The sequence below is a fragment of the Protopterus annectens genome, chromosome 7.part1, assembly GCF_019279795.1.
Source record: "Protopterus annectens isolate FY-2018-M chromosome 7.part1, PAN1.0, whole genome shotgun sequence".
Classification (NCBI taxonomy): domain Eukaryota; kingdom Metazoa; phylum Chordata; order Ceratodontiformes; family Protopteridae; genus Protopterus; species Protopterus annectens.
In genome coordinates, this window is record NC_056740.1 from 429,739,556 (window position 1) to 429,760,730 (window position 21,175).

Genomic DNA, 21,175 nt, shown 5'->3' on the forward strand with positions numbered 1-21,175 from the left:
CTTCCAGGTGTTTGTACTTCCATTTCTTTTAAAATGCTGTTAAACAGAATCTTCCACATCTGTATCATTTTCTTCCATCCAAATTTCCACAGAAATACCATTTTTACTGGAGACTTTCTTGAAGAATGATTACACATCATTTTTATCTCGTCTCCTTTTAGCTTTAACTGTTCATCATCCTCCTGTAATCTTGTTTGTGCCCTCTTTGTAAACTCCCTTTTCATTTTATCCCACTCACTAGCTGTAACTTTTAAAGGAATTTGTCTTTTCTAATAACTCTCGGATAATTTCCTTTACCATTCCGCTCTCTAACAGGTAGATGGAGAAGCGCCAGTGTCACACATTCAAGTGTGTTGATGTAAGAGGCAGAGAAGATGGCTGTTACCTGTGCTGATATAGAAAGTGTCAAAGACAATGCAGCAGATGTGATTATACTACCTAATGCAATACAGGAAAGGTTTGGGGGTGCCCTGAAGATGGCAGAGCTGGTATACCAAGGGCGGATAAGTGTTTTGGGGCGGAAGAGACCAAACAGGGTCTCATACAAATGTGGTCACTATGTAAAAGTGGTGTAAGTGATGGCCTGACCTTGAAGTCCTAAGAAAAACCTAAGAAGACCCTTGAGGGGGAAAGAGAGAGCAACAGAAGAAAAGGGAAATGAAATGGAACAGAGGACAAGAGGAATAAAAACTGGAATGAAAGGGCCTGGAATTAAAGAATGTGAGGAGTTGGAAGTGGCCCCAAGTGAAGGAATGATGGGGACTGGAAGGGGTCCCAAGTGCAAGAATACAGGGACTGGAAGGGGTCCCAAGTGCAAGAATGACAGGGACCAGAAGGGGTCCCAAGTGAGGGAATAGGGACCAGAAGGGGTCCCAATTGCAAGAATGAGTGGAACTGTGTTAAAAGTGCCTCCCTTCACAGAAGAGTTACAGAAGGACTTGGAAGAACAAAATCTACGAAAAATAAAATGAGTTTACAAACAGATATTGTGGGAAGGGAAGTGACACACAATTCTGCTCCTGATAGCTGTGTTATATGATGACTTTTGACTAGGTTGAGAGAGGAGGACATGCCAAGAGTCTGTGCACTGATGCTGGAAAAGTTTTTTTTTTTTTTTTTTTTTTTTTTTTTTCAAGATGATTGCACACTGCTCAACAAGTTCAGTAAAGCTCTCCCAGAGTGAAAACACAAACTTTCAAAAACAGCAAACAAAAGCCATTTATATTTGCGTAAAAGTCAGTTATTGATTAGTCACTACAGTACACTGCCTGGGTGTTAACAAATATGAAATCATGTGAAAGGAAGATAAAATCAACTAGAAGAAAAGTCTGGAAGGAACAGAAGTAGCTTTAAGTTATTAATTGAGCTGATAAAACTGCAGAAATCAGTGGATGAAATGAATGTAAGACTAGCGGAGTATGAATGAGGCTTCTCATAAAGAAAAAAAATGTAGAACTAGAAGACAGAGCATGCGGAGAAAACATGAGATTTTTCTGCTGTACCAGATAAAATGAAGGATTAGTTTGCATTAATTTTTTTTTTTGAAAGGACAAATGAGCAACTGGACTAGTATTCTACAGCAGGATTTGCTAAATGAAAGGGCACATTGAGTGTATGCTCCAAATCTGGCAACGAGAAAGAAGCCAAGAGCTGTATTAATAAAGATGCAGTCATAATAGGAGAAGGAGCTGCTGCTATAAAAATGTGTCAGAAGGTAAAATTATTATCAACTGGAGACACCAGAGTGTTCATAGAAAGTGATTACTCACTCTACAAAAGGCATTAGAGCAAGATTATCTGTGCAGTTAGAGGATGTCGAAAACTGACTTCCCTAGATATAAGTAGGGCTTATTTTAATAAGTACTAAGTTTAATGTATTGGCTGCCGAAAATGGAATTACTAGAAAAATGGTAGTTAAAAATTAAACCAGCTGTAACAGAATTATTGAATGTTATAAAAGAGAGAAAAAAAATAATTGGAGATGGGATCTTTTAAAAAAGTGAATGAGCAGTTTACATAGAAATAAATGGAATCTGTGGGAACAATCCTTGCCAAATAATGTTAAAGATGAAGAGGAATGTTTCAGGGAGGGCAGGATTTTTGCAATTTATGTAATTTAAACTAAATGATAAGACAAACTGTATATTTATAATGCATTAAAGTAAAAAAATCATTATGATTTATTTTTTTTTCTTGTATAAGTGTGTGTAATATGTGCAGATAATAAAGGTGTTGGAGCGAAGCAGAGGAGGTAACCATGCAGGAAAGTAGATGATGTGAATCCGAGGCAGCTATTGCAGTTCATTTCTTTAAAATTTTCATGTTAGCGTTATCTAATCCTCTTTAATTGCCCACACCACTAACCTATATGTAGGAGCTTTATGATGTAAATGTCCACTGGAGAGACAGGACTGCATCTGGGATGATGAAGGGATGCTGCAGTTGGATAGGATGGGGTGGTAAAACAGCTGATCAGTTAATGAGCAATAAGGCTGGAGAACGACACACAAGTTACTGACAGTGCAGACTGGTGACCATGTGACTCTGACTGCGGTCAGTTGATTTCACACAGAAGCTCCCCCATAGCAAGCACACACTTACCAGTTTCTGAGTTAGTGCACCTCTGATGTTTGATTGTGATCAGGTCACAGAAACTGTGTCCATAGTTGCTTTTTAAGTCACACTCATCGAATGATAAACCTTTGTGAGTAGGTGTGGTCACTTTCTTACTTATTTACCTCTTTGTCTATGCCAACTGTACTCCAAAGACATGCTCAGACCTATTGTGATTACCTTTTTTAAGAAGCTTGGGTTGTGAGTAATCATTGAACATCCATTCGGAAGAGGTTATGGAGTTAAAAATGGGTGACATTAGGAATGAGTAAGATTTTACTAAGGGGGAAAAGGACACAAGGTGCTGCTTTAATCAGAACTGCACCTTATCTTTTAAGTGAGGAAGGGACAGACAAAAAGGACAAAACAGTCCTTATTCTCCTTAGGTTCTGTGCTCATTTGAGGCTTGGAGGTGCACATCTGGTGGCTTACAGACTGTTGTGGGATTCCTAGCTTATGTTCCCTGCTGAAACTGGTACGCCACTTCTGACAGTCATTTATCCACTGATGCAGAGGATGCATTTCTGTGTGCAGGGCTGGGGACCCTGGTTCTGTTAGTATCTTGATTGTTGGAGGCCGTCCTGGAAGACAGTGATGGCACTGAATGTCTGAGTGAGCCTGTGGGATTTGTGCAGCTGTGACTGTTTTTCTGGTAGTGGACATGGGTAGACACACACACACACACACACACACACACACACACACACACACACAAATACTGACCTACTTATGTGCTAATGCCCTGGGGTCACTAGGCATGTGAAAACAGAACTGCTGTAACGTTACAGTACAGTGGTGATGATGATGTCCCTTGTCTCTCGACCCTCACCTTATAGTAGTGATCCAGTCCCAGTAGCCAGTGGTACGGGCTGGATAATGGCACAACTATGTGGAGGACTGATGTAGTCAGGGTTTAATGAGAAAGAATAGAAAGATTTTTTTTATTTGCAAACCATACTTTTCACGACTAGTTTCTAAATATATAGGCTACTAATAGTCCATTTGGTTGAACTCTTGGAGTGTGCTCCTGTCTCCATCTGACAAAGGTCTGACCACAGCAGCATACAGATACCGGTAAATTATTATAAGATACCATTAGACTCTTTTTGTCTCTTCACTGTCAGAGTTGGATGCAGGCAAAAGTCTTTAAAATGATTATGCAAGCAAAGAATATTGACGAATTATAAAAGTGTAATAAATATGAAAATGCTGTTCATTATGACATAACTTTGTTTTTGCAGGTGGAGAATGAAGAGCTGAGGCATCTCATGTGGTCTTCTGTCCTCTTTTATAAAATGCCAAATTTGGAAGTGTCATCCTGCGTCTTGCTTTCCACTAAGGCAATATATTTCATACTGGAGGATTCTGCTGCTGAATTCATTGAACAAACTGGTAGGAGTTCGTTCGTCGACTCATTATGATGTCATACTTCTATCGCTGATGTTTTGTAATGTACAGTCAGAAGTTGTGTGCAACGTTTGTAAGGGTCTGTCTTTTCTCACATGGTCAGAAAGATGTACGGTTGAACTTTTTTTTGAGGGGGGGGTCACAGCCAGCATCATGCTACTTCTGCTGAGAAAGCAAACTGAAGAAAGGGCAGTACTTGATGTAATGTTGCAAGTGCAGTTAAAATAAGCATTTAAGTCACGTGGAGCATTTTATACTTGTCTCTTCATCAACAGTATTATATCGTTACTACTTTTTCTCACCTTGTTAGGCATGACATATTTAGATGCAGACTCTGTAGGCCTGAATTTGAGTCTCCTTAAGAATGACCTTTTGATGTCCTTCCATATCACTGTTGCAGTATTCTTCACAAAAGGGATTCCCTGCCATGGGTGGCCCAATGTCCAGTCAGTATACCAAAGCCTTAGGATTTATAGACATTGTATGTCACGCGTAGGCTGTTTGCCCAAGGCATGGAGCATAACGGTGCTATACGGACCTCAGAACTTCTTTGCTGCCAGTCCGAATGCCATAATTGAACATTGGTGTGAACACTCCTTCTGTGCTGGTACCGAGTTGTTTCAGATAAGTGCCTCGTTGAGATTTCCTCCTGCCTTTCTTTCTTTTTCACTGTTGTGGGTTTACACTAAACTTCCAGAAATTAATCCTGGTTCCTTCTCAGGACCATGTGTTTCTCATTTGCAAGTTCCAGACCATCCCTGTGCTGATCTCACTGCCTTCTCCCAAGGCTCTTTTTTCTGACTGCCTTTTTTCAGTTACTTCTTCCTCAGGTTTCAGTTATGGGCAGGGAGTTTTTAGGGCTCTGGGATTCATGGCCTGTACCATTCCTGTGGTACCTCTAGGCAGGCTCAGTATGAGAAAACTACAATGGTTTGCCAAGTTCAGTATGGCTCCAACGTGGTCATCCTGTAGATTTTCTAGTCCCTCTTCTTCCGGATTCATCAGCTGTCTGTCAACTCGGAACTTCCTTTCCAGCTGCCAGTCCCCATTCGGGAACTTTTTTGGGTGCCTGATATGGGGTGTGGAGCATCTTTCGATTCTTTCGGGGTCCAGGGTCTCTGGCCCCCTTATTAGAGGTCAGACCATATCAATATCAAGGAGATGAGAGCTCTCCTTTTTGCCCTTCGGGCCTTTCATTCTGTTTTTCTTCCAGGGCCTGTCAAAATCTTTATAGACAATACCATGTGGTACATCAGCAAGCAAGGGGTAACAAGGTCCTACCTTCTTTGCAGGCTGACTGTTTAAGTTTGAGATCTAGCTGTCCAGTATCAAGTGACTCTTCAGACTTTATATTTTTTTCAGAGCAGAACATAGTGGCACTCTGTGCAGGTCCGTAACACAGATTTATGAATGGATGCTTCACAGAGATGTGTTTCTGGACATCGCCCATCAGTGAAGTACTTTTCAGGTAGATCTTTTTGCCTCCCATTTGAACAGACAACTTCCTCATTTTGTGCACCAGAGTCCCAGGTCCTCTGGCCTGGAAGGTGGACACCCTTTATTTTTTCTTGGAAGGGGATGTTTCTCTACTCTTTCCCTTCATCTCATTCCAAGGATCCTGCTCAAGCTAGTGCAGGACTCCCCCCAAATCTTGTTGGTGACTCCCTTTTGGCCCACAGAGCATTGGTTCCCTCTTTTCACCTAAACAAGGGTAGTTATCACAAGTTACCTCACAGGGTGGACCTACTCCCACAAAACAAGGGGTTTCTCGTCCATCGTCACTTGTCCACTCTTCACCTGACATTGTGGGTGATAAGGTTTTGATTCTTGTTAGGCACCGTTTTTCCTGAGGATGTGCTTAGGGTTCTTCAAGAGGCCAAGAAACCCACTACCAGGAAATTGTGTATGTCCAAATGGAAGAGATTTTCTGTTTGGTGCCTTGCTTGTAACCAAGACTCATTTCCTGTGGGGATCCCTCTGGTTCTGTCTTATTTGTGTGACTTGCTCCATGCTAGGTTGGCTTATTTTTCTGTTAAAGCTCACCTTTCATCTGTCACTGCTGGTCTGCCATTAACTCCTCCTCTGCCCTCTATGTTTGAGCCAAACAGGAGAGGAACCAGGACTGATCCCTGTGGGACACCCCTTGTAACTGGTCAGTAGTCAGATTTGGAGTATGCTTCTTTCACTGTGTGAGTTCTATCAGTGAGCCAGTTGGCAACCCCTCTTATGACATAGGGGTTTATGCCTAGTTTAGTGAGTCTGTCTATGATTGCTGAGTTGAGGGGTGGTGGTGTAGGCTGTGTGAACTACCTTGCCCTCATCCACAGCTCTAGTGACAGACTGGAAGAATTCTATCAGATTGAGCAGGCATGATCTACCTTTCACAAACCCGTTTAACTGAGTGGGGTCCAGAGTTTGGAGATTCCCTATGTCCCTATTTCTAAGGTCCATGATGATGTGCTCCATAGCCTTACATATCAGACTTGTCAGGCTAATGGGGCTGTAGTTCCCAGGGTCTGTAGTCGCTCCCCCTTTGTGGACTGGGATGATCATAGCAGTGTACCATTCAGTAGGAACAAAGCCTGAGGTGAGGCTGTGATTGAACAGGGTGTTCAGATGTGGTGCCAGCTCACTTTGTAATTCATGTAGAACACAGCCAGGGATATAATCGGGTCCCATGGAGGCTATATTCTTGGCTTTGGACATTGCGTTTTTTACTTGTGTAGCCATGATAACAGGGACTTGGCAATCCACAGGTATTGTGATTGGCCCTTTAGGGGGTGAAAGGGGGGAAAAGTTTGCAGTGAACCTGTCGGCCAATATGTTCGCAATTTCTTTTGGTTCTGTATATGTATTGCCATTGTGTTGTAACTCAGAGCATATCTGAGTATTGCCATGTAGATTCTTGACATAACTATAGAATGCGTTGTGGTTGTCTTTATAATCTGCAGCAATTTTGTTTTCGTAGCTAGCTTTAGAGGATTTGATGATGGATCTCCATTTTTTGCTAAGGCTAACGAGAGTTTTTCCAGTCTTGGGACTTCACCCTTTTCTGCAACAGTTTTTTTCCTTCTGTTGTAGAGTTTGTTTATGGTGGGGGACCCACTGCATGCACGTGTGTATGTGCTCATGCAATGCTTTGGTGTATGATTCAGCAGTCATGCATCTATTTTCCATTTGCATAGGTGTCGTGAAGTTAGCCACCTCTGTTTTTAGAAGCCCGAAATTGGCTTTAGAGAAGTTTGTATGGTGGTTTCCTTTAGGGTGGTATGTGGGTGGGATGTGGATATCCATGGTGATTAGCTTGTGGTCAGATATGACCAGGGAGGAGTTGATTACTGGTGTAGAGCATCGGTCTCCCATGTTAGTAATGACCAGGTCAAGAACATTTCTACCCCTGGTGAGGGTAAGAATGAGTTGGTCCAGGGCATTAGAATTAATGAATTCCAAAAAACGTTGAGCAACTGTGTTGGTACAGGAGTATTTTTCCAAGTTAGTGGAGGGGTAGCTAAAATCTCCCAGTATAAGGGTATTGGGTTGTACCCTAATACTTTACAGTGTGTTCAGGAATGTGGAGTCGGAGTATTTGGACATGGTGGGGGATCTATAGCAGGCTACAACCTGGATTGCAGTTTTTACCAGTCCCAGTGTTAGTTGTACCTGAAGTATCTCTGATGCGTTATGTTGGGCTACTAGTCTGAAGGTGTGCATATCCTTTATGAATACGGACATACCACCACCTTTAGTGCTTTGGTCCAAGTTTAGGAGCCGAAAAGTGTGGTAAAAATTATACCCTGATAGTGCTGGGGTGCTCTCTGGAGCCTTGAACTAGTTCTCCATTTTAAGGAGTGCTTCGAGCAAGTACATTTTGAAATTTAGACTTCTGGCGTTAAGTAGCATAACCCTCAGATTTTGTTTGCTTGGAGCTGTTACGGTGGTAATTCTGGCTTCAGGACATTGCCTAAAAAAAGGCAGTATAGGAGGTGGCAAGAGCCTTGACCAGTATCCGGAATCCCAGGGGTGACAGGTGCAGGCCATCTGTGGCGAATGTTCAAGGTCTGTCGATCATGTCATCCTAGGCAAGATACTGGATCCCCTTAGAATGACACCAGAAACTTAGCCAATTGTTGAAGTCAGTCATTTTCTGCTTGTACTGTGGTATCATTCTGGGTGACGGTAGGAGGCTACTCAGAGCCAGGGTCATACCTGCCTGAGCTACATGATCCGAGAGCTCCTCTGTCTCTTTTCATGTAGTCCAGGGAGGTACGTCTCGGGTCGTTCACACCAACATGGACAGTGACAGAGTCATATTTATACCTGTTGTAGAGTGACCTGAGTGTGTGCGTTATGTGGCGGATCCTGGCACCTGACAGGCAGCTGACTGTAACTATCTCCTTATTCAGCTTAGTGAGTGGGACATCAGTGTGCCTTACTATTGAATCACCTATGACTAGTGTAGTGGGTAAGTTGTTTTGCCTTAGGGGCTTTGGTTGAGTGGCACACTGATTGTGTGAGCTATGTGTCTCATGGTTTGTGTTGGGATGTGGTGGTTATTTGCGTTTCTGCCTCAGAGGTCTCTGTTGCTTGGGCAGATTTTTTTGAGAGCCTCCGTGAAAGTAGGTGTGTGTTTTGTGTTATGTGAGGGTTGTGGTGGTGTATGTTCTGTAGGGCTATGTGTGGAATGTGGTATGGTGCAGGTGTTAACCTTCTCCTCTTGACTGGCTAATCCAGTGTTGTCTGGAGAGTGCTTTGCTTCCAGTTTGGCTCTATATGTGCATCTCTCACAAGTCATAGTGTTGAGAGGTAAGAGGAGGGGGTTGTCTGTGTACATGAGGCAGTTACTACACTGCCTCACTGCCTCAAGATGCCCAAATTCACCAGGTAGACAGGAGAAAACACAGGGAACTGTCCTTCAGACATGCCTGGAAAGGCGTTCATTATATTAAGTTTTGAAGCTGTTTTCTTTTGGTGCTGGTAGCAGTATATATGCTACAGTAAATGCTACAAGAAGTTCTGAGCACGTGCTGGCGTTAAATAATCTGGTTTGAGTGTGAAAAGATGAAAACTAGCAAGATCTAAGGGAACTTTTGAAGAGTAGACTTTCTGGTGCCGGTAATAGTTAACCCTAGTGGCGCTGCATTTAGTGCAAACCCTGGTTTTTGAGGCAGAAGTTTAAAAGAGAGAGAATGCAGCCAAAAACGGCCAATAAGGTACGATTTCAGAGCTGGAAACTACTCCTCTAGCAGTAGATAGGCTGCTCAGTGCTTACCACTCCCACTGATGAACAGAAAGGCTTCCCTCTATTACACAAAGGTCTGGGCAACTCAAACTCCAGTACAGTCCTGAATTCAGCAGATCTGAATCCGGACTATTCTAGTAACACAAAATGGTGGGAGAACGAGCAAACGGATAGAGTTTTTTTTCATTTTTTTTTGAAAAAACAACAAGTAAATACACTTATAACAACAATAAATTCACTTAAACACAGAACAGACTAGCACAGTTGAGTGTGTAGTCAACAATTAATAAATGCAGTTGAAATAATTGAATTAGGTTTAAAAACAATGTAAATAAAGTGCAATAAGCAGATTTAAGCAAAAAGCAGTAAACGGAGATACTTAGAATCAACCCACGTCTCCCTTTCTCCTCTGTAGTCTGCAGAATGCCAAAACAGGATCCGCTGAGGTAAAATACATTTTGTTCTTAAAAAATTGTGGCAGCCTCCTTTTGAGCCTGCAGCTTCAGCTTCCTTACAATACTATGCATGGAAGACTGTTCTTTTAGCCCTTACTTCATCTAAGAGAGTATCTGAACTCCAGGCTCTTATGGCTGTTCCTCCCTTTTTGTTTTTTCATAGGGACAGGGTATCTCTTTGTACTAACCCTTCCTTTATGCAGGCAGTGGTTAACACGTTTATCAGTCTGTCCCGCTTCCTTCCTTTTTCCTTCTCTGCAGTCTGCTAGTGACAAGGTTCTTCACACTTTGGATTTGCATAGACAACTCGGGTATTATTTAGATCTAAGGCCATTTGCAAGTGTGAGTAACTTTTTTTTTCATCCTAGATCTCTAGTTTTGGATATTTCTAAGCAAACCATCTCTTCTTGGATCTCTAAGGCTGATTCTTTTTGTTAATCATTTCATGGGAAAAGCCTTTCTGCCTCTGTTAAGGCTCATTCTACTAGAGCCGTGGCTTCCTCTGGTGCTTTTATCAAGGGATTGCATACCAGTTCCATCCCTGAGGCTGCTACTTCGACGTCTATCCACACCTTTACTAAGCATTACAAATTAGATGTTTCCAGAACAAGTGCTGTCCTTGACCAAGCTATCTTGCATGAGATTCTTGGGCTCTTTTGGCCGTTCCTCCATCCAAGCTTCCTCTTGAGCTTTTGTACTGTCCTTTTGTGAGGAATACTACAATTGTGATAAGGGAGGACATAGTACAGTGGTATAAAATCTTACCATAACAATAGATGTCCTCCTCTTCACCGTTGCCCCCTTTCTGCTCCACTATTTTTTTCTGCATCAGGATGGACATATTCCTCTTCCTTCCTAGGACTGTTGCCCCTCCAGGAGCTGTTCACTTCTGAGATATGTACATCAGTACATGAATGTTATGCCCTGCGCCATGAGCAGGGTGCATATGCATGATGTACGATGTCTATAAAACCTAAGGTTTTAGTATACTGACCAGATGTTGGGTTTCCCATGGAAGGCTCAGGAAATCACTTTGTGAAGAATACTGCAACAGTGAAGAGGACATCTAGTGTAAGATTTTACACACCTGTACTTTTTTCCCCTGTTGTGACAGCAGCAATACATGGTTTCAGAATTGGGCTTGGTTACTGCACATGTATAAGGCAACATATAACATGTGAATGTAATCAGCAAGTCATTTTGATACTACTCTTACCACCCCTGTATCTTTATGTAAAGCTTGTAGGATGTGGTAAGTGATATATTTATTATACTGAGATGATGGTATCCCCACAGCCGAGTAGGGAGGCATGGGAGAAATTCACTCTGCCTTTGCAGAGATGGAGTTTAATACTTTTATTGTCACATAGACCCCGTAGGATTTCATCAAAGGAAAGTGATGACTGATAAGAGTTGTGAGTTTTCCAGACCACTGCTAATGGCATGAGTGTACAGGTTCAAGATAAGCATATAACAGTGTTAATGATGCAGTTTAAATTCAGAGAAGGCTGACTTGTATTCAAATAATTGTTACTGTTATTGTCTGCTGACTTATAGCAGTGGTGGTGCTGCTGTAGCGTTGTCGCCTCACAGTAAGACGTTGCCCAGTTTGATTCTCAGCTAGAGCGTCTTCTGTGTGGAGACATGCGTGAATGGGTGTACCTTCGTTGAAGGTTGTGCGTCAGAGCTGGCAACTCGACACGTAAAAATCTACTGCCAGACCGGAGTTCTGCTGTGGCGACGCCTAACCGGGAAAAGCTGAACAACAACATTGTCTGTTGACTTATAGATCCAGTATTCCATGTCTGAAGGTCTACTGACAATAATATTAACTTCCCTTTTGGGGAAAGGATTACCCTAGAATAGAAGCTGTTCCATCTCAAAACGGGCCTAATATATATGGACTTGCTCATTTGGCTTGATAGGAATGAAATGTCAGCTCTGCAAGGTATGATTCAGAAAATGTATACTGTTTTAAAGAAAAAGACTTTTGCTTCGAATTTTGAAACACAGATTCAAGTCATACAAGGTAAAATTATAAAAGAAAAAGATGCAAAAACAATGCAATCTGAAGAAATTCGAGAGGAAAAGAAAGATTATGAAGAGCGCTATGAATATTTGGCTGAGAATGGGCAGCAACAGACATTTAATGCTTTAGCATTACCTGAGCAGATTGGTTGTGACATAGTTCAGGAGCAATCATTTTTTACATATACCATAGAGAAAACCCAGGAGATCCCTGCAGCTGGCTCAAGTGCATCTCAGACATGATCAGCACTCCAAAAAAGGTACCAAAATGTACGGAATAGAGCAATAGAAAGCAGGAGAATTAAAGGCCTTTAGACAATTGGATGAGCAATCAAATAATTAAAGAATGTTTTCTCGGAGAACCCAGATGGAGGAAGAACTTGGGGGGGGGGGGGTGAATAAGCTTTTTCCCAAATCTCATTTTTCGCAATACTAATAAAAAAAGCAGTGATCAACTCATTTGAACACCAGATGCTAATTACTTCTCAGAATGAACCGATTAATTTTAAAATTGTTAATTTAACCAAATACAAGTTGAAGATGGGGAAGCATGTATTCTTAGTAAGGGATTCGTCTGTGTACCAGCTAAAAAAAACATATTTTGTTGGGATTGTTAATCTGAGGGAGTATAGGCATAAAATGAATATAGAAGTCTTATTGGAAAGGAAAGGTAAGCAGCAGTCTAATTTTAATATCTTAAAAAATGACCCTTATTCTAGGATTGGTTGCCTTTCTTCAAGTTTGTGAACAAGAAGTCAAGGCAGGTCCTTATAAAGCATTCAGACAGTAGCTTTTACAATTTAACATCTGTAGAAAAGCAAACATTGCAGGAATTATGTTCCAGTGATGGCTGTAGAAATGTATACCAATTGAATTTATTTTAATTTACCTACTGGGCTAGAGCGCTGATTAATTCTGACTCTGCCCAGGAAAATAAAATACATAAAAATAAAGTATTAAAACGTAAGTTAATAACGTGTTAATTGTTATTAGTTAATAGAAAACATTATGCTGTGGTGGTGGTGGTGCTGTGGTAGCGTTGTCGCCTCACAGTAAGACGTCCTGTTCGATTCTCAGCGAAAGCGTCTTCTGTGTGGAGACATGCGTGAATGGGCATTTATTCGTTGAAAGTTGTGCGTCAGGGCTGGCAACTCGGTACGTAAAAATCTGCTTCCAATCATTAGCGGACCGGAGTTCCGCTGTGGCAACCCCTAACCGGGAAAAGCCGAAAGATACAACAAGTTAATAGAAAACTTTATTAATAAACTAATACAATGTTGGAATTGCGTATGGATGCAAATAGATATGAGCCAGTACAAGTACAGCAATTTAAGAAGGCTTTTAGATTTGATGATTTTATAGAACATTGGTTTGTTGATGGTCTAATTATTAAAGGTTTAGTACCTTCTGAATAAGGTGTTGCATACAGAATTAAGCCCACTCATGTAACCTGCTCAGGCTAACTACCAAGGGGCTAAGAGGTATGGAGTAACTTTGCTTATATCAAAACATTGTCCAGTTCAAGTCATGCAGTCATTAATGAATCTGGAGGGTTGCTTTTCTGTGGACAAAAGGTATTGGATAGTATTTGCATTACTTTAGGGTCAGTATATGTATACCCAAGGATATAGATTAATTGAATCTTAGTAATATTTAAATGCGATCCTGTTTTTTAGGGAGAGAATGGCAGTTTTGATGGGAGATTGGAATATTTTGATGTGAGTACAGTTTTTGAAGCTGAGCCTAGAAGAAATAGTCTCAGATCAATGGAATGATATTGGTGAGGCACTTAAATAGATGGGATCGGTCGACATTTTTACCTTGCAGAGATCATTGGCACCAATAGATGATTGTATGTTTTTCCTTATGTTGGGTATAAGCATGGTCCCAAAAAGGTAAAATGTCAGTTAACTATTAAAGTGTCACACAGGATTAGAATGTAAGGCAGGCTCTTTCATCCTATCTGACCATGCACCATTTACGGTTATACGTCAAAAGTGTGTGTTGGTGGGGGGGGGGGGGACTCCCAGTAGGTAGTGGTGCGAGGAACTTTTGGGGGGGGTGTGATGGGGAGGACCAGGAAAAACATTATTGGTACATTTAATGTATGCGAGATGGAAGGTAGGGAAGCTGTAAAAGCTATGTCACAAATGCCGAAGAGGAAGGAGGCAGATCCAAGGTAAAGTAACCAGTATGCAGAAAAAATGCAAATAACTGTTGCTAGCAGAAAGGGGAGAAATGGTAAGGGCACAGAAAAAATTGGTAGGATATTTGGCCAAGAAATTGCCATTTCAGAAAGTGGCTATTAGGAATTTTTACTTTGGGTGTTATGCAAGAGCAATGAATGCTTTGGCAGGGCATTTAAAACAACAGCAAGTAAGATATTTCAAAATCATGGGTCAAGTAGAAATATAAAAAGAGCTCCAGTGGAGAGAGGAGGAGTTTTGTGGAATTATTATAGTGAGTTGGGTGGGGGGTGGGGGTGGGGGGCTGAAGCATCTGTGAGTTTCATATTTGTTTTATTTTACCCCAGTTGAATGAAAAGCTTCTCCCTCTTCCTAAAACAGGTTAACAAAAGAGAAGAGGTGTATGTTAGTGATGTGAAGGATAGTAGCATTTCTATGCAATTAATGTGCACCGATGTGAGAGATAAATGGATGTATTAGTGACTGTATCATTTGTGAGGATTTCTTTGTTTGATTTATTTTTGAGTGGACATTGTTTCTAGTTAATAAAATTCCTCAAAATAAAAACATATTAATGCCACTGCAGGGGCATCACTTGAAAGAATCTGTCTCTAGTGTATATAATTGCATGTTTGAGGAGGACGTAGAAGGGCATGCCCCCCTGCAAAACACTTACTGTAGGTTTTTGTTGGATTTGCCTTTTGACAAGGATTTTTCAGTGTAGCAGAAGTTTGGGAAGAGTGTTATTTTGTTAACGTTGATACACACACGCATATATGTATATATCTATGTTTATATATATATATATATATATATATATGGTTAAATGATCGAGTGATCATAACGTTGAGCATGGTAATATCGAGACCAAAACATCGGATACACATAACATTTAACATGTAACCATAGAGATAGATATATATATATATATATATATATATATATAATAGACCGGGTCTTGAAATACAAAAGCAATAACGTATCCACTATCACGTTTTCGTCGCCAACTTCATCAGTTAAACATCCATTTTTAAAAATTAAATGCTTTTATATGTCATTCGAATTTCATCACAATACTGAGAACCAATCATGTTAGACCATTTGCTAAGGTTAATTGTTGAAACTAATTAATTCGTACAATCTTCACAAGACAAGGTTAAAACCACTTCTCTGAATAAAATAAGTCCTCACTTTAATTACAATAATAATTAAAAACTTCTTTAAAAACTTCCTTTAAAAACATTGTTTTAAAACACCATTTAAAATGATTTAAAATAGTTTCTACATTAAATATAAATAAAGCATATGAATCTGGGTTTAGGAAATGACACCATCTTGTGGCCATAGTGTATAATTACAACTGAACCAACAGCTAGTAATGTAAAAATCCTGAGAAAAATATATTTCTTGTAATTGTGAACAAAAGAGCATAACAAAAAAGTTTTTGAACATTGTTTTAACTCTTTATATTAGAGTTTTGCAGCTCTCAACTTCAATACTGGAGCTAGTGATACCATATCATTCAGCCCAAAGTTACGGTTAGCATCTAAAAAAAGTTGCCAATACAGTTCTTTGTATTCAATAAGTGTTTCCCACATCCCACCTCTTGGGTTAGTGGGGACAACTTCAAGTATAAAAAAAGAATAACCTGATGTGTTACATTTGGTTGAATGCTTACTGAGTGCATTTTTCTCATTCATCACCTTGACATCATATAAGTGCTCATATATTCTCTGTCTGAGCTTTCTTTCGCTCTTCCCTACGTAGAAGGAGGGACATTTTTTACAAACAGCCAGATATATGATGCCTTTGGTGTCACAATTAGCAAATGTGTTCAATTGCAAGGTCATATTTCTTGCTTCTAAAAAAATTGTTCCACCACAATGCAAGTGTGTGCAATATTTACATCTCCCACATTTGTATAATCCTTTCTTAGTTTTATTACTACTGTTACATGTGTTAACATTCGTCCTTCCTTCCAAGTAATTTTTAATGCTCTTCCCTTTCCGATAGACATGGGATAACTCCTTGTCAAAAATATGTTCAAGATCTGAAAATTTTGAAAAACTGTACCATTCCCTTGAAAAAATGTTCCTAACAAAGGCTGATTGTTCGTTGAAGGTTGTAATTAACCCTGTTTCTTTTGCCCCAAAATTACTTGCTTGCCCTTTGTTGTGGGTCAATTTTTCTTCTTCGCCTAAAATAGGTGCAAAGACGTCTGTTCTTTTTGTGTTGACTTCTTCTAATATTTTGTTGAACATTTCCAAAGGATACCCTCTCTGAGTAAAAAGGCCATAAAAAGATCATTATAAAGTTGAGCATGGTAATATCGAGACCAAAACATTGGATACACATAACATTTAACATGTAACCATAGATATATATATACACACACACACACACACACACACACATATATATATATATATATATATATACACACACACATATATATATATATATATATATATATATATATATATATATATATATATATATACACACACACACACACACACACACACACACAGAAATCAACTGATTGCACCATATTTCCACCAGTCTTTTTTTCTGTGTAAGATCATGAACAGTGGTGTGATCTTGAACTTGATATATATGTGTATATACGGATTCTCTTTATAACCTCGAAATACTGAAATATCGAATTTCAGTATCTCGAGACTATAAAACCGAATCCACAAAACACCGACACAAAAAAAATGTGAAATTCACAACACCGAAAAAACCGCACATGCTATACCACACATACACCACAACACCCACATCATCAACATAAACAAACAAAACTACACACATACACAACTCATACACACCCCCCTACTTATATATACTAACTCCGAGATCGCACAAACACAAAACAAAAGCCAACTCACACACGTCCATTCTCCGACCCCTCACACACACATTAAACACATCAGCGCACACACACACACACACACACACACACACACTCTAACTCCCACTCAAAACCCTTAGAAAACACTTACCTGACATAACACGTACATCCACACATGGCACCACGCACCATCAAAACACAATCCCGGACATTACACAACGTAAGGTCATAACCGCGAATTCGACATATATTCGAGTTCGTGATTATGACCTTTCGCTATTTTTAACATTCGGCTTTATAGTCTCGAGATACTGAAATTCGACATTTCAGTAATTCGAGGTTATAAAGTGTTTCCATATACATATATATATATATATATATATATATATATATATATATATATATATATATATATATATATAGGTCTATATTGCAACATAGAATGCTTAAAACAGTGAACGATGTTACATTGACACATTTTCAGCGAAAGCTGAAATTGTCGACTCCAAAGAATAGCGATTTCTTTCCTAGAGAAAGAAATCGCTGTTCCAACCCCTGCAAAAAAAAAAAAATCACAGTACACACTTCCAAAAACATACACACATACCCAATCCTAATTATACCCCCTAAAAAACCAGTAAACAACTAAATACACATATGCACATAACCCAAACATACATTTAACGGAAAAAAAAACAGCAAACATTTTAAACCATATGCACTTACCTTAACCCGCACCCTAACCCTAAGGTCAGTAACTCTTGCACATTTGCATAAACAGCTCCAAACACATTCTACCCCCCAAAACAAAAGTAAACAACTGAAAACACATACACACGTAACTCAACCATACATTTAACACAAAATATAAAACAGTAAACACTTTCATACATATGCATTTACCTTAACCCGCACTTTAACCCTAAGGTCAGTAACTGTTGCACAGTCACGCTCGGGAGCTATACCGGACAAGGGACCACACTACACTTCAGAACACGGCAAAACAACAAAGTGGTCAAGCAACTTCTTTCCCAGGGAAAGAATTCGCTGAACAGCTGCTTTGCTGTTTTGCCTGTTCGCTGTACATGTGTCAACGAAAACGCATTTGACATAATGCATTTTCGTTGTACTCCTAGGAACCCAGATATATATATATATATATATATATATATATATATATATATATATATTTATTTATTTATTTTTTTTAACAGGGGTATGGGAGAAGAGGGGGTCTTGCCCCCCCCATTCAAAATGTTTTTTTGAGCAGTTTTGCTCAATGTTTTAAAGTTTAATTAGTGAATATTAGATGTTGTATATGCCTATATATACACACACACGTATATAATGCGCACACACACACACACGTGTCTGACTGTGTGTGTGGTTTACTATTAAAACATCAAACATCAGAATGTAAACTGTTCAAAAATGTGGTTTACATGTTCGGAATATTAATTAGATTGGAATATCGGCAAGCTAATTGAGGCAAAGTCAAATTCGACTTCTGAACTCCATTGTCCCCTTTGCAGCAGTACTTACAGACCAGATCCATACTGCACAGCACTGACAGTAATGTTTTTGCAGGGGGGCAATCCTTCATGCACCCCCTGCAACTTATGTATACCAACTCTGAGATCGCACTACAGTGCGGAAAAGGGTAAATCTCCTGATCCGCACTGTCCCACGATCTCAGTACAAAACATCTCCCATGTATGAGCAAATGCACAGTGGCATTCGCTGAACAGGAGACTCGCAGGACTGAAGGTTGACAATATGGAAATCGGCCAACTAACGTTCCGCATTCCCATCTTCGCCAAATCTTCATTCTGCATTGTGATAGTAAACCTATGCGTCTCTGTGTGTAGTCAGTGTATCTATATATGTATATATACACACGCACACACTTTTTTTTATATATATATATATATATATATATATATATATATATATATATATTTATTTATTTACACACCCACACGCGCGCATACACGCACACACACGCACACACACAAAACAAAACCACATATCCGAAGACATCCTGCTCACTGCAAATATCATTATAAAATAACCAAACAGTCCATTGACTCCAAAAAGATGGTTTATTAGTAAGCACTTTCATCCTTTCACTCAGTGAACTTCATCACACTAATAAACTTTTAAAACAAAAGTAAGTGTTTTTTACAAATTGCATGTTCAGTTTACACAAATAAACACACATTCGAGCTCACAAGTACTCCACTTTCTATATCTTAATACATTAAAAATATATCTGGATATATCTGAGTTTATACGAAGCCTTCGAATCCAGGAAACACATTCATATATATGTATATACATAGAGAGAGAGAGAGAGAGATGTTGATAATTTATCTGTTTTATTAAGTAAGTAATTTAAATTTTTGACCGGGAGTACAGGTCTCACCTCAGGGATAACATCGCAGAGCATGTAGAAATGCATGTGTAACACACCAAGATGAATTTAAACAAAAAATAAATAAACTTAGCATGCACATTAGGAAAAGAAACATTATATTAAAGTAGCTTACAAACCAGAAAAAATATACAACGGGAGAGTTGCTCTCCAGTTGTTCAGGTTAGCATTGCAAGGAAACTGTTAACAGATGTAAATATTTTATTGAAAGGCAGTGAGAAGGTGGAATAGAGTGGGTGAAGGGAGTAGGAGGATGAGTAGGGTCAGAGTGGGTGAAGGGAGTAGGAGGATGAGTAGGGTCAGTAATAGGGTGGGTGAAGGGAGCAAGAGGATGAGTAGGGTCAGTAATAGAGTGGGTGAAGGGAGTAGGAGGATGAATAGGGTCAGAGTGGATGAAGGGAGTAGGAGGATGAGTAGGGTCAGTAATAGAGTGGGTGAAGGGAGTAGGACGACGAGTAGGGTCAGTAATAGAGTGGGTGAAGGGAGTAGGAGGACGAGTAGGGTCAGTAATAGAGTGGGTGAAGGGAGTAGGAAGATGAGTAGGGTCCGTAATAGAGTGGGTGAAGGCAGTAGGAAGATGAGTAGAGTCAGTAAGTCCAACAGCATTAGACTAAATATGGATTGCAGTAGAGGAAAGTGGAGGCCAGAAAAGGAGGAGGAATATTAGGTATTCTACAGCTTCAAGTGTCTTCAGAAGTCATTTGTTTCAAGTGTCTGATATACTGCCATCTGGTCTGTTTCTGTATACATTATAGGTAAGTTACGAGGCTTGTGGTCTTGAAGACCATTGAAGAGTTTAGCCCACTATCCCTATAAGGCTGTCTGCTTAAGTGACTTGCTTAGAGTCCCACCGTAGGCAAGTGAAGGCCAAGGGAATGTACTACAAGTAGCTGTCTGTTTACATCTCCTAGCCATAATCCTGTGTGCTGTTAGACACTTGTTGAGTATTGTTGCTTGGACTGAAAATGTCGAGGTACATTTGGAGGAGTGGTCTTTCATGGGCCCGTAAATTAATAGAATATCTAGGATTTGACATTCCACATGGAATTACTGAATGGTACTTGTTCATGAGAAAGATCATTCTACCAGTGCTAAATGTGTTTTTGTTCATGTGGTATTTGTTTCAGATTTTAATACCACTGATGATTACAGCTAATGTTCTCCTGAGTTGAGCCTCAGAAATGGTGCAGCTGGATCAGTGCTCCATCCTGATTAGCAAAGATTAAAGAAAATAAACAGCTAAACATAATGGCAAGTGTCATCCGTCAAGTTGACTAATTTACATTCCCGTTGGTTTACAAAATTGCATTTATTACAAACTGGAGTGCTTTTTTTTTTTCAAACATGTATCAGTCTTGTCACGTCACATTTTTGTTCCCTCTGGTGGGAAAGGTCTGAGTAGAGCTTCCCCTTCTATTATAGGATGGCAATGGGAGTGGAGTAACACAAGAGAGGACTTCAAATGTGCCGAAGAAGAGCATTTGGAAACTGTTTTGAACACCACACACTGCTCAAAAAAACAGTATCCTGCCTACGAAGAAATTATTTGAATACCCTGTGGTTACATTAAGTACTGTGAATATCAACTTCATTTACATTTTAGCTGTTGCTTCCTTAAGTATGTTACCTTTCACATCCTTAAACTCCACAGGCCTTATGTACGTATTCCTGGATTCACTGCTTCATTACCCTGTTCTAATGTGGCATAGCCTCCTTATGTAAAAAGCATGCTATGCTTTAATTGCAGTTGTCTGGCATGAAAAAGTTGTTCTTATTGTCTTTCAGGACATCTGCTGCTTCAAAGGGCCCACTGGTGTAAGCCACTAGAAAGAATAGTTGTTCTTCTGTTTTAGGTAACCCAGTACACTGTTATGCCATTCTAGATTAGTTATAAAAGTGAAGCTAAAATTAATCCTAATTTAATTCTTGTGGTGTCTGTGGCTCACTCAAAGGTTG

At 39.8% G+C, this 21,175-nt stretch overlaps 1 protein-coding gene across 1 annotated transcript in view; it reads left to right on the forward strand.

Annotated features, from left to right (window-relative positions):
* Nucleotides 1–21,175, forward strand: part of NISCH (nischarin) — a 1,490,316-nt gene that overhangs the window by 1,347,871 nt on the left and 121,270 nt on the right. The window contains exon 18 of the mRNA XM_044078886.1: nucleotides 3,855–4,005. Coding sequence (XP_043934821.1) covers nucleotides 3,855–4,005 — 151 coding nt within the window. The remainder of the gene's footprint in view (nucleotides 1–3,854; nucleotides 4,006–21,175) is intronic.